General features: G+C 34.4%; 2 protein-coding genes and 1 long non-coding RNA gene across 5 annotated transcripts; 2 read left to right on the top strand and 1 right to left on the bottom strand.

Moving 5' to 3' along the window:
• The first annotated feature begins 293 nt into the window (after positions 1-293).
• Positions 294-4,867, top strand: LOC114164401 (uncharacterized). Of its 3 annotated transcripts, XM_028049070.2 has the most exons (7): positions 294-519; positions 622-769; positions 946-1,091; positions 1,186-1,463; positions 1,990-2,073; positions 2,932-3,684; positions 4,357-4,867. In XM_028049070.2, exons 4-7 carry the CDS (start codon positions 1,266-1,268, stop codon positions 4,636-4,638), a joined length of 1,317 nt encoding a protein of 438 aa, XP_027904871.1. In that variant the 5' UTR covers positions 294-519; positions 622-769; positions 946-1,091; positions 1,186-1,265; the 3' UTR covers positions 4,639-4,867. The 3 variants fall into 3 exon arrangements, with proteins under 3 accessions (XP_027904871.1, XP_027904869.1, XP_027904870.1); XM_028049068.2 differs by having other exon boundaries at positions 622-1,091; XM_028049069.2 differs by lacking the exon at positions 1,990-2,073 and having other exon boundaries at positions 295-519; positions 622-1,091.
• Positions 4,868-6,598: 1,731 nt separating this feature from the next.
• Positions 6,599-9,161, bottom strand: LOC114164402 (BTB/POZ domain-containing protein At2g13690-like). Its single transcript, XM_028049071.2, has 2 exons — positions 8,312-9,161; positions 6,599-7,673 (listed from the first exon to the last, which is right to left on the bottom strand). Exons 1-2 carry the CDS (start codon positions 8,912-8,914, stop codon positions 6,729-6,731), a joined length of 1,548 nt encoding a protein of 515 aa, XP_027904872.1. The 5' UTR covers positions 8,915-9,161; the 3' UTR covers positions 6,599-6,728.
• On the top strand, positions 7,645-9,041 carry LOC146883883 (uncharacterized). The gene is made up of 2 exons (XR_014984356.1): positions 7,645-7,778; positions 7,860-9,041. It is a non-coding gene; the product is annotated as an uncharacterized LOC146883883 (long non-coding RNA).
• Positions 9,162-13,817: the final 4,656 nt, after the last annotated feature.

The following is a 13,817-nucleotide window of genomic DNA, read 5'->3' as shown; positions in this document are numbered from 1 at the left end:
TTAAAAAGATAGAATAGTAATATATATTTTTTAATTTAAAATGTAGTTAAATTTAAATAAATAATCACTTAAAAAGATAATATATATTTTAACTTAAATATTTTTATATTTATTTATTTATTTTAAATTAGTTATTTTAAAGAGTGTGCCCGGTATGTATAGTATAAAACCCTAAACCTAAAAGAAATAATCTTTGTTTATAATAACGTTTTAATAAATATTGTTAATAAAAAAATTCAGAAAGTAAAAAATGGTTCTACTGTTATATAAGTCCTCGATCAGCTACATTTTTTACTATGTACACACTTTGCCGCGTGCTCTTTCTCGGTTACAAGTTCCTTCGTCTTTCACAGGAAGAAAGGGCACAATATTGAAACCTCTTACCCAAGAAACATTTTTTTAATTAAATTTTGGGAATAGTAAATCCACCACTATAAATGCGACCTTCTCTTTGGAGAATCCGAATTCGCCAACAAAGATTGAACTCTGAGTGCCCGCTTACTCCTTCCACCTTCCCCGGTAAGAAAGAAGAGCTTCTAATCACTGTGAACCCTAATCGATGATATCCTTGTTTTTTTCTGGATTATGTTTTCCTGAGATGAACTGCATTGGGTGTGTTAGGGGTTCACTGCGCCGATGAAGTTTCTTCCGATTGTAAAGGGATCGTCATCCATCGAGTGCCATTATCCCTGCATGATCCGGGGAAGGCTTTGGCGTTCTTGGAATTTCTTTCGCCATTGGACTTGACCTGACCCCAATTACAATTAGGGTTATATTTACATTCACTCTCTACTCAATTTTCCTTTCGAAGTCCTCGCTCCTCTTTTCTTCCCATCGACCTGTTTCTTTTTCTTCCATTGCTTTGGTTGCTTCACAACCCGCTTACTATTTCGCTTTTTCATTTTCATTTCTTATTATTTTTGTTTTTCTCTGGATGGCCCGAAGAAATTCGACTCCAGGGTTTCGGTTCCGTCCCACCGACGTTGAGTTGATTGAGTTTTTTCTGAAGAGGAAGGTTCGGGGCAAGAAAATTCCTAGCGGAATAATCGCTGAGCTTGACTTGTACAAGTATGCTCCGTGGGATCTTCCAGGTTTGCAGTCCATCATTGTTTCGTAGGGTACTTCACTGTGTTATTATTATTATTATTTTTTATTTTTGTGTTTTAATGAGTTTTTGTTTTTCAGATAAATCTGCGCTTCAGAGTGGGGATTTGCAGTGGTACTTCTTTTGCCCGCAGGGGAAGAAGTATTTGAGTGGAGGGAGGATGAATCGGTCGACGGAGGCTGGGTACTGGAAGACTACTGGGAAGGATAGAGCGGTTGAACACAAGAATCGAGTTGTGGGGATGATTAAAACTCTGGTTTTTCACACAGGTAGAGCCCCTAAGGGAAATCGAACTGATTGGGTTATGCATGAATTCAGACTCGATGACAAGGAGATGGTTGACGAAGGCATTTCGCAGGTAAACAAACTTTGGCTAAGAAAAATTATTATTGGATTATTTGCAGTTTAAGGGTTTGTGTCTGTGAGGATGTGTAGTATTACAGGTTTTGTTGAATATGTATGCCATCACAGTAGAATTTTCTCTTTTTGTGTTAACCTAAGCTAATTTATAACAGTAGGTATATTTTGCATGTGCTTAAATTGTATGAAATGGAATGACAACCTTTTTGTTGTATTGTTAATTTGTTACTATTTGCATTTGACTAATCTGGCATCCCTTAGTCCTTTCTGCATTTGATTTTGGGACGACAATGGATAGGGTTTGAGTAAGGTACTGATAGGGCTTGAGTTAGGTACTGATAGGGATTGGGTAAGGTACTATAGTACCCGTAGTCATTATTGCAATTAGAAAAAGTATCCATGCCCGTCTATGTACTTGTATGAGTAGCAACTTTAATCTTCATCGATACCTTGTTCTGAAAGTTCTAAAAGGATACATCGACTTTCAAATTTGTTGAACAATTCCCTTTTAACCATTGAAACAGCTAATCTACAAGGATACAGTGCCTTCTATGGAATTCAAACTCAATCATGAGAAACAATTTTCTCAAGCTCCCAAAATCATAAAGGTATAAGAATGCACAACAGGAAAATGTATTCTACTGAAGAAGATATTTGGCTTTTCAATAATATTGAATGCATCAATTTTTTTCTTTTTGACTTGGGTCATGGACTCTCTTCAATTCTACATTCCAGAACAATTTTATTATAAAGATGATGGTATAAATAGAACATATCAACTTTTTCCTAGTTGACCCCCTTGTAATCCAAATAATTTCACCCTAGTCAATCACATAAACAATTTTTGTTTTTTAATACAAGATAAACAAATCATGTACACAGTCATTGATTTTAGACACTTAAAGATTATGAGAATCCATTTATTTCACTTGAAATTTACCACAGATAAGATAAAGAATCACCAAACAACAAAGGCTACCAATAAGTTCTCTACAAATTGGAACAAATGATGAGTAGTACAACAAATGATTGCTTGAAAGTTCCCTAATTGTGGAGCAGACTTGTCTTTCCCTCGCATCAAACATGGAGCCTTGAATGCAAGAGAGGCTCCAGCAGACTACGAAATTATACCCTCACTGGAACAAACACATTGATTTGTGGTTAAGAAAAAAAGTAAAACTAAATGTAACTAGGAAAGGGAAGTGCAATTCAGTGGAACAGACGGAGTGGGTAATATAGTACTTGTAACTGCACCTATCTGCATTAAAATTTGTGATAACTACATACCCGTTCCGGACCATCCCAGTATTTTACCCTATCCATTTGTGGGTATTTTAAGGGTTGTGTACACTTTGCCATCTATAGTTTGATTTGTTGACTTTGCGTTTACTTCTTTGCGGTTCTTCTAGTGAATTCTTCTTGTGGATTTATTTAACTGTTCTACTGGTTTGTTATATGTATTGCAGGACTCCTATGTAATTTGTAGGATATTCCAAAAAGAAGGTCCTGGTCCTAGGAATGGTGCACAATATGGTAAACCATATGATGAGAAAGAGTGGGATACAGATGAGGAAATTGACTCTGTGGAATCTGACCGTGTTGCTTCTGTGTCTACACCTGTTCCCATACAATCCAGTGAAATTCATATTTCTATTGCAAAAGACATCCATCCCTCTACAAGTGGATGTGCTGGATTGACCTCTGTATCATGTGTATCAGAATTGATGCCTTCTTGCACAGAACATCATGCAATTCCTAACAACAATCAAGTTGTCTCTGTATCATGTGTATCAGAATTGATGCCCTCTTGCTCAGCAATACCTTCTTCTCCTAACGATGCGTTGGGTTCTGTATCACATCTATCAAAATTGGCACCCTCTTGTTCAGCAGTTCCTTTTGCTCCAAACGATGATGTTGACTCTGTATCATGTGTATCAAAATTGATGCCCTCTAGCTCAGCAGTTTCTTTTGGTTCAAACAATGAAGTTGACTCTATATCGTGTGTTTCAAAATTGATGCTCTCTTGCTTGCCACTTGCTTTGGCTCCAAACAATGTAGTTGAGGCATCATCATCTGTACCAGAATTGATGCCCTCTTGCACGACACTTCCTTCAGCTTCATGTCCAAACCATCAAGATGATGATAACGTTTTATCTTCGCTAGATTATTTGAAAGAAGATGATGGCACAATGGCTGTGAATGCAAACAATGGAATTGAGGTGAGCAATCTATTTTGTTATTTGTATTGGTGGATTTGCTTAGGAATCTTGGCATGATTGTTTCTCTTTTTATGGATGGTGTCAGATTCACCCAAGACATGATTGTTACTTTAACTTTTACGTTTTGCAGTTAGCTACTCCGAAATAACATTGTTCTTGGTAGATATCTAGGTGTCAGATATAACCATGTTCTTAGCAGATATCTTTTGAAATTACTGGGTTTATGACATCCTGCTGTAGGTTCACTTACGCTTGTTGCCTGTTTCATTCTATTTTTGCCGACTTTGTGCTACTTGTTTGAGGACTTGGTGGTTTTTTTTGAAAAGAAATAAGCTAAGTATTGCAATCTTTCCTGGTATTTCGTTCAGGGATGTGAGGATTTAGTTTTTATTACGTTTTAATCAAGTAGTTGGCAATTTTTTTAGCTCATTCTTGTAAGCTTTCTGTGAGGCACACAAAAAATGTTTGACTGACCTTAGAAAACTGTAAGAGACTCTTATTGGATAGTTGATGCTACTAATCATGATGTTGGAGTATATAACTTAAAATGATATTTCTATTTCATAAATTTATTTTAAGACTTTTTCGCTAGATTTTGTAATTTTAATCTTATAATATGTACAATCTTGCCTTATCTTCTAATTATGCTAATTTGTGATTACGGGATGACAGAAGGTTGATCCTGATCAGGCGAGCAATGCTGAATGCGCACCATGTTTGGATCTAAATGTGATTTTTGAGAACTTAGGAGACCTTGACAGCTGGGTTGGATTGGGTGAAGGAAGTTTATCCTCTGGCCAGAAAAATGGACTTTCTACAAGCGATATGTTTTATACAGGTGTTGATGATATCTTCAGGTCTTGGGAATCCCAGGACTTTTTGGAGTTGATGGACCTAGCGGGGCCACAGCCCTGGCAGAATAAGCATGGAAGTTCTGGCGAAGATAACAAGTGAAGGTTAGAAAATTGATATAAATATTGCCACAAATAACTAATGTGGACTAGAAAAAGCTACGATCCTCTTGTTGTTCATTAAAAACTACCATGACCAGTTATGCCTATTTAAACATTAGTTTCTGGAATTACTTATCATAATTTGTACTGATAGGAATGTTGATTAAAATCTAGTGGTGTTCGGTCAGTTGTTATATTTGATATTTGATTAAAATCTAATTATGCTGCAATTCGTTCCAAATTCTGCATTCATTGCATGTTTTGCCTTGAAGATTAAATAATCTAAATTGTAATATGTAAATGCTAATACCTTGGGAAATTTTAGTGCAGAGCAAACTTTTTGGGGTGATTTGATGGTCTTTGAAAATATAAAACTGACATTCATACCCGAATATGTTTTCATGAGTTTCCTTTTGTTCTGACATTATAACTGCCTAAGCCCAATTTGAACAACGACTATGCAAAGGCAACATGGATCTTTCTCCCTGCATCCCCTTTCTTCTTCCCGCACCCTATAAAACCTGATATTCCCAAATTATCCCCCATTAAATTTATATTAAAAACCCTAAATCATATATATCCCTTACCTAATTCCTTCCCCTTCTTCCATGCTATGCGTATATCCCTACAACTCCTTCCATCTTCAACTTTGGCCGTGGAGTGTGAATTTCGTTGGTGAGAAGACCATTATGAAGGTTTGGATTGATTGCATCTTTTATCTTTGGTTGGTGGCCGTGGAGGTACTGTGCGAGGCTGAGATTTGGGTTGTCTCTGGTGGTCATGGAGGTGTTGTGCGGGGCAGGGTTTGGAGAATCTGACGAGGGGTGTTGTCTCTGTGGTGGTCATGGAGGTGGGTGAATATATTTTGGATTCACCATTTCGAAATTTATTTAACATTCCGGTATGTATTTCTTTTGAAATATATTTCGGGATTTACGTGAAAATATTTCTGATTTGAAAAATATTTTCTGAAATGTATATTTTGAAATATAAATAATTTTAGAATGATAAACCTGGAATATATTTTTTAAATTTATTTTAGATTGAATATTTTAGAAAATACTTTTAGATTTGAAAATATTTTTTGAATATATATATATATATATATTCTGAAATGTAATTTTTTAAATACATTTTAGATTATTTAATTCAAAAAATATTTTTGGATTTGTAAATATATTTTATAATGTATTTTTTAAATATATTTCAAAATGTACACTAAATTTATTTAAAAAATAAGGATGAATAGGGTAATTCTTGGTTTTTTATTATAATTTTAGTGAAGAATGATTTGGAATTTATAGAGTTTGACAAGAATTACCCTGTTTGTGGGTATGCAAAAAGAAAAAAAGGAAGTACAGATACAACCAACTTGCAACAGGGACATGCGCGACCAGGGAGCCCAAGTATAGAGTCATGATAAAGCAACACGAGTCACGACTAATGGATTTTTATATAATTAAAATTTAGAAATGGCCTCAAACTAATTTAAGGACAAAAATGATAGACAATTTAAAATTAAGAGATTGACGTTGTATAAAGTATGAACTAAAACTATAAGTTAAATTAATAAAGTGAGAAACGTGACATTTTGTAATTATTAGTGAAAATAATAATGTGTGCAAGTGAAAAGAAAGCAGTGTTAAGTTATATCTTAATCACGAATTTTGGAGTCATACCAATGTGATGGCTATGTATTCTGTTAACGAAGAATACAAAAAGGAATGATGTTTGGTTGACGAAACCCATTGATTAGTTTTTGCAACAAAAGAATACAGAATACGTCAACGCTAATTAATATCTCAGGTGTTATATTGCCGCAAAGCAAAGTTTCAGATCCTTGTTACGAAGACCAAGTTTCGACCAAAATTATATGCTTGTGTGATTCTTTTCGCTCCTTCTATAAAGTGAATGAATTCAGAAGCACTCCATTCTCTATAAATTGGACGGCATGGAGCCAGTGGAGCAATAAACAAGCAAACTTGTACTATTTAGGTATGAAATAATCTCCAAAGAGCTATGAAGCTTACCTACGTTATTCAGTGTACACAAACAGATCAATTGACAAATAGTGGCACGCACAGGCACAGTTTACCTTGACTCAATGGCATGAGTTTCAGAGCCTCTTAAGAATGACCTTCGCCACCAAATTTGAAATGCCTTGCTTAGATTTGGACACTCGGTGCCATGGCTTGAGAAGTGTCGAAACCATTCCATGAAGAGCATGTACTGTTGATTTAGAGGTAGAGTAAGAAGTGTCTGACCCATAGCCTCTTGCAAAACCTTTATATCAAGTCCTCTTCTGCATCTCTGAAGCCAACCAAAGTCCAATAACATCGGCCGGAACCATGCCTGAAAAAGCCCTGATCGTGCCTCCGACCGGCATTGCAATTTTCTAGTAGCCATGGCAATAAAGAGAATTGCTGACACACGACTTAGTTCATATCTAACCATTGGGGATGCACTATCATGCATTTTAACAAGTTGCTGCTGATCTGCCCATATGTTCACAAACTCCTCTGCTATTTGCCCATCAAGCATGATTTCCAACAACCAATTGATGTTATCAACCTGCCTTGAGATGCGTTCAATCAGTGGCTTATTCTTATCTTTCTTTGTTAACTTTTCAGGGGGGACGGTATCTGATGCCTCCTCAAAAAGGCTTAACAGTGAGTCCAAACATGTGTGCCCAACAGAATACAGATCCTCTTTGTTCAGATCAAGATGATTCTTCTCATACACTGAGCTTTTGCAAAGAAGACCCTTCACCAGTGATTTTAGTTCATTTCTTGCATTGGCATCCACACAAGTTGTGATAGACCACACAAGCTGTCGAGCTACATTTGGCTGGTAAGAGCAATCTGCTGAGTCGTGCAAGTAAAGCCTTCCTAGGATGTCCCTCGTTGTTGCTTCATCGAACTTAAATCTTGTGAATAGGCTTCTCAATTTTTCTTCTTCTTCTTCAGTCCAAGGCACAGCTTCCAGGTATTGCAAACACGACAAAACACCCTTGGTGAACATGATACCTGCTGAAACCTAGTAATGCAATCAAACAACTATGTAAGAGACTAAAGAAGCATCTATGTGCAGGCTCAAAACAAAAAGAGAACAGGAAAAAAGATTCTTCAATACCAAAATCACGTAAAAAGTTTATTTTGAAGCACATTGTCGTGTTAATACTTTCTTCCAGAAAATACAACATTCTGTTTGAATTTCATGCAGATTCATGGAACTTTTCCCAAGGGAACAACTCATTTCCTCAAACGAAGAACTTCCCATGGAAATATACAAACAAATGAAATGAACGCAGAACTAAGCAAGAGCCAGAAAATGATAAGACTTTGGGATAACTATTTAGATGACGCTTTTTGTGTTCTTCTCTGAGAAAAAGAGTCTTATGACATGAATTATTCAGATGAAAACTAGTTCCTGTTATATAAACAGCAGCAAACAAGATCTAAAAAAATTCATCTAAGTTTTGTACTTGAAAAAAAAACTCTTGCACTATTACATCAAGTGCACTACAGTACATGAAATAAGAACAAAAGAGATTGATACCAGCAATCAAAGACCCAAGAAGTCCTCCAAAGGAAAACAACACAGACCCAGAGTTTAATTTAATAAAAAAATGTTTTCTTTTATCTGTATATAGGAAAGTAAAGTGAAGTGTGAACCTCCAAAACGTCAATGCATCGAAAAACGCCGATGTTAAGAAGTCGTTTGGTGAGGCAATCGTCGTTTTCAAACATGAGCTCAATTGTTTCTCTAAACACGCCCAAGTTCTGAACTTCAGGAACCTCTATTCTACACATTTTGTTACTCCCACTCCAAGACGCAACCCCTTTCTTGTAATCCTCTATCAACCCCGCGAACACTTCGGAATTCGCGCACAGAACCCCGGAGTTCACCTCCAGAACCATGCACCCGCCGTTCTTCCCTCTCAAACTCATCCTCACATCCCTGTCGCCGGCCACCGGGGCCGGAGATCGTGGAAGCGGCGGTTCCGGGGAGGGGGAGGGAGCGGAGGTAGCGGCGACGGGATCGGAGTCAATGGGGGAGACTCTTCCCGGGGAGAGGATACGGCGAGGGTCGATCCGAGCGGGGATGCGGGATTTGGGGGAGGTCGGGAGGGAGAACGTGGGTTTGGAGTTGGGTTCGGGCTTGCGAGGGGGAAGAGGTTTGGAGGCGGTGAGGTTGTCGGGGCTGGCGGGAGGGACTGCGAAGGAGCAACACCACGTGCGGCGGCGGTGGCGGCGGCGATGGTGGGAAGGGTCCATGCTGTGTTGGGTGCGTGAGTTTCAGAAGAACTGCATCGGGGTGTGTGTGAGAGAGACGATGATGGTTTTTTTTCTTTAACGGCACAGAGAGAGTGTGGTGTTGCTTTTTTAGCCCTGTTTCTTGAAATTGGAGCCTGTTTTGTTTTGTTTGTTATCTTGAGAGTTGGGTCGGAAAAGCTTGAGTGGAGTGCTTAATAATGGCTTCTTCTTCCGATTGCATTTGGTTTTGATGGATCAATTGCTAAACATTGTTTTCTGTTAATTCCTGCCCCCCACATCTCCACTTTATTACTATGCAATTTCCAATCCTTTTAATTTTTTTTTTTTTATAAATGGATATCTTACTTCTTCCCTCCTATCCAAATCTTTCTATTTTTAATTTAACTTTTATATTATAAAATATTAAGTGTTATGAAAGATATAAAAAATATATTAATTATTATTTTATTTTGTTAATATATTTTTAATATATATATATATATATATATATATCATATAATTATTGATTCAAAATTATTTTTCTTTCGGCATGCAAAATTTATATAAAATGCAGACTCAAATAAATACAGACTAAGTGAATGTTTAAGACTAGCGAAGGTTTATTGTAGTAGTCTAATATCTTTAACTATTTCATTTATATTTAAATCTTCCTAATCTTAACTTTTATTTCTAACTTTCTTGTGGTGTATTTAAATTATTTAGTGATGGAATAGAACCGTGATAGAAACATGTATGTTTAATGTTGATATTTAAATTTGGTGACTCATATAAAAATATTGACGTCATTTGTGAGAATAAAAGAAAAATTAAGAAAATAAAACATATTTTATACTTTTGACAAAATAAATTCTACGAAACACAACTATAAAATATTTTTAATGTACTTTAAATCGTCAAAATCAATATTTAATTGTATATTTGGAAGATTCAAACACATAGAAAACACAAAATTCATTCAGTAAAATATCAAATTCGATCGATAAACACACATGTTAATATATAAGGATGGTCTTCAACCATGTACCTTTATTTCAAGAATAAGAACCCATTTAAGTGTGAAATAGAAATACAAAGTAATATACACTATAAATAACTGTGAAGACGCAGACAAAATTTGAATAAGAAGAATGAAAAGTAATTAAATGACGAAGTCCACAAATATCTTGGAACTAGAAAATTAGTATTATAGAGTATATTGGGTTGCAGAAGTAGAATATATGAACCTTTTTACTTTGCTTATTGATCAGGCAAGGAATACTCTCTTCATGTTTGCTTTTTCTTTCAATGGCTTTTTATTGTCTTAATCTAAACACCATTTGGGGATGGAGCATTGGATTAAATAAGGAGGGAAATGAAAACACTAATTATTTGTTGACAATATAATATAATTTAATTAATAGTTATTTATATTTTTAACCAGATATATCTTATATTTACTGTCATGGTATTATATATGGTCAGTTGGATATCATAAAAATAAAAAGAGTAATCATCTAGAAAGAAATATTTATACAAATTAAAAAAGAACATAATTAAATTATTTTAATAAAAATAAAAAGAATAATCATTTAGAAAGAAATTGAGAGAAAAGAAGCATTAACTTTTTTAAATTATTTGAATTACAAAAGTAAATGGTGCCTTCATTTATTATGTTTGAGTGCAGGATCAAAATCCATAAATAAAAATACGGTGAATAATAGGAAAGCTACATATATAACTGTGTACTGTCCAGAAGGCAATAAATGAATTATTTAAAGCGTAGGGGGAGTGAAGTGATGTTGGTGTTAAGTCGTGTCATGAAATTCTCTTTCAACAACCAAACCCAACCCTACGCTTGTTTCTTGTGGGTCTCATTATCATTTTCTTCCCTTCTTTTGTTCAAAACAATTCTGGAATCAAATTGTATCAATAATTCTAACTCAACGGACTTTTGGGATGTGATGTCCCCAACAGACAACCTAGAAGAAACCAACAAGTTACAGATTACAAGAAACGGAGCTAGTGTGTTCCTAAAAAAGTGAAAAACTTGTGTTTTTTATGTTTCTTTTTTTTTTCTTTCAATTGGGAGCCTCGAATCTCGTCATTTTTCCGTGACCATCTAAGATTCCAAGCCTATACTAGTTAGCTGCTGTAGGATGCCATCAATGAACGTCCAAATTTTCCTCCCACGCTGTGATTCTCTTTTCTCTTTTTTCTTCTACCAAACTAAAATTCAAGGTTTCATCTTCTCCATTCTAGTTACTAGAAAGAAATAATTTTGTTGAAATTTTTAAAGAATATAGATTGGATTCACCGTTTTTATAAAATATGTTTTTTTGTCTTTAAATTATTATAAAATATTATATTTTATTCTTAAATTAAATTATAAAATATTTTGTTATCATGTTTCTTACAAAACATTATTTCTAAAAAAACGAATTGATATTATAGTTCACAGTAAAAAATATATTTAATGCATTCAATGTTTATGTATATATTTTTTAACTTTCTCATTTATATTTGATATGAAAATTTTATTTCATACTTAACTTTCAAATAAATTTATATAAAATTAATCGGTAAATTTAGACCAAATAGTGGAAAGATAAAAGCTACAAATACCCCCAACTTTTTCACTTAGTGTAAAACAAAATAAAAAAACTCGTTTAGTGTTTATTTTAAATTACTAAAAAACAATTAAATTTCTTCCACTAGTGCCTGATTAAGCACTTGTTATTAACCCTTTAATTTATGTCGGATACATCATTAACCCGTATGATAAATAATTAAATATTATGACACATTTATTGTACATAGTTGTAACAATCTAATTATAGTATTTTACCAAATAATGATAATAGAGAAATTACATAATTATATAATGGGACATGAGCATAAATAAATCTATAAGTTTTGACGTAAAATCATCCAATTGCAATTAAAATCTCAATAGTATTTCAAAAAGAAACTAGTTCATATACTTATATTAAAATATATCTTCTACCTATACAAAATATAAGAAATGATCTTAGTTGCTCTTCTAAATCAGTCTCACAGTTACTGTTCTACCACATCTACATTATCATATACTCATGCAGATTACCACGATCATAGTAGGCAAACATCAATACCATAAAAGAAAAAATATACAGAAGGTAAGCTAGAGATGATTTAAAACTTATAAGTTTAAATAAAAGAGAACAATACTATAAAGCTTGTAACTTAGTGTTCTTGTGGAAACAATAATAAAATATCAGGGAGCACAAATCATATCTTAGGGTATTACCTGCGGAAGGGACTCCGACGATCAAGTCAACAAAGGCTCTCAAAAGTCAAATAATAGATTAGTGAATTAATGAAAGCGTACCTTTCATTGTTTGGGTCCACATGTATTTATAGAGCTATTAACTATGTTTATTGGGCTAGACCCTTCTTTATTGCATTGGGCCAATGTTCATGCTTTGAATGGGCTTGGGTCAGGTCCAAGTTCCAAGTTTGTGATATGATACCAAAAGCCCAACTGTTATTTCCTAACTTTGGAGTGGGTGGATTTTACTCATGCGTTATTCTTGAAGTAGGCGGTGTTAGCCATTATGTATGTGTCATCATTTTGCGTAGTTAATCAATTGTTCCTTTTTATGCTAGGACTATACGTTGGCGGTTTGGACCAGGTAGTTAGCCATACTGGTCCTAACCACTTGGGTATAGTACAATAGTACCCAGCCTTTGGCAGGATAGGTCATGTCGAAGGTTATAAGTTGGTGGTTCAGACCAGGTAGTTAGCCATACTGGTCCTAACTGCCTAGGTATAGTACACTTAGTTATTTGCAAACAATCTCATCAATATTTAAGTTGTCAAATCTTCACAAATCATTCAACAAAAAAAATCATTACTGATAAGACCTCCGGAGGACTTATGTATTGACTAACACCCTAATATTTTGCATCTACATTACTTAGTTAGTCTTGCTTCACAAGAGTTATAACTATAATATGTTCGAACTTATACCGATCCATAGAGTATGACAAGTGAATTCTATGCCTATCAAGCTCGACTTTCTAGACAAGAACCTCCCTCAACTCTCACCTTTAACCTTTTTCCTCTATTTGATTTTAAGGATTAGTAGAGTTGGGATAATCTTATTCCAGTCCCTATTATACATCCCAAACAAACAAAACATGATAATATCCCCTCCCTTGGGAATAACTAACTTTACAATCCACTAATACAATCATATATCGTTCATATAAACTCACTAATAATAGATTAAACACAATTTTCAATGAGTAATACATATAGAAAACTTCAACCCATTCAACACACACACACACACACACACACACACACACACACACACACATATATATATATATATATATATATATATATATATATATATATATATATATATATATATATATATATATATATATATATATATTCATAAAAAACAATCACACAAAAAAATTCTCAAATTCCACAAAAACATTCATAGTTGACTTCATCAAAATTGTAAATTTAAAAGCTAGAGACAAAACCAAGTAGACAAGAAACAAATCCAATTATTCAAATAGATGAACTATACTAACTAAAAACTAACTTGATTTACCTCTATTAGAGCTCTCAAAACAATCTCGACCCTTACGTTCATCTTACAACTCTAAAAACACAGATTTTTGGTTTAGTGACCCAAACATACCTTTGAAATCATAGAATATCAAATAATTCCAGAGAGTTTGTTATAACCACATGCAACACCCCTAGGGTCAAATGCATGTCAAACAAAGATTGACTAAAGAAATAGAGTAGAATTTGGATTTACTTTATAGTTGAAATTGATTGGTAAGAATGATTGCCCTTGCTGCTAGAATCACATAGACGTGTTTGGATCTTCAAGAAGATGAGAAACCAAGTCAAAATTTT

The sequence above is a fragment of the Vigna unguiculata genome, chromosome 9, assembly GCF_037176805.1.
Source record: "Vigna unguiculata cultivar grain cowpea cultivar isolate G323 ecotype 2 chromosome 9, ASM3717680v1, whole genome shotgun sequence".
In the NCBI taxonomy this organism is placed as follows: domain Eukaryota; kingdom Viridiplantae; phylum Streptophyta; class Magnoliopsida; order Fabales; family Fabaceae; genus Vigna; species Vigna unguiculata.
The sequence above is the reverse complement of the archived record's forward strand: the minus strand, read 5'-3'. Positions and strand labels throughout refer to the sequence as shown.

Coding starts and splice junctions, on each gene's coding strand:
- LOC114164401 (XM_028049068.2), top strand. CDS start 935: ATGGCCCGAAGAAATTCGACTCCAGGGTTTCGGTTCCGTCCCACCGAC. Junction 1,092..1,185: donor TGCTCCGTGGGATCTTCCAG/GTTTGCAGTCCA, acceptor TTTGTTTTTCAG/ATAAATCTGCGCTTCAGAGT. Junction 3,685..4,356: donor ATGCAAACAATGGAATTGAG/GTGAGCAATCTA, acceptor ACGGGATGACAG/AAGGTTGATCCTGATCAGGC.
- LOC114164402 (XM_028049071.2), bottom strand. CDS start 8,914: ATGGACCCTTCCCACCATCGCCGCCGCCACCGCCGCCGCACGTGGTGT. Junction 7,674..8,311: donor GATGCATTGACGTTTTGGAG/GTTCACACTTCA, acceptor TTGCATTACTAG/GTTTCAGCAGGTATCATGTT.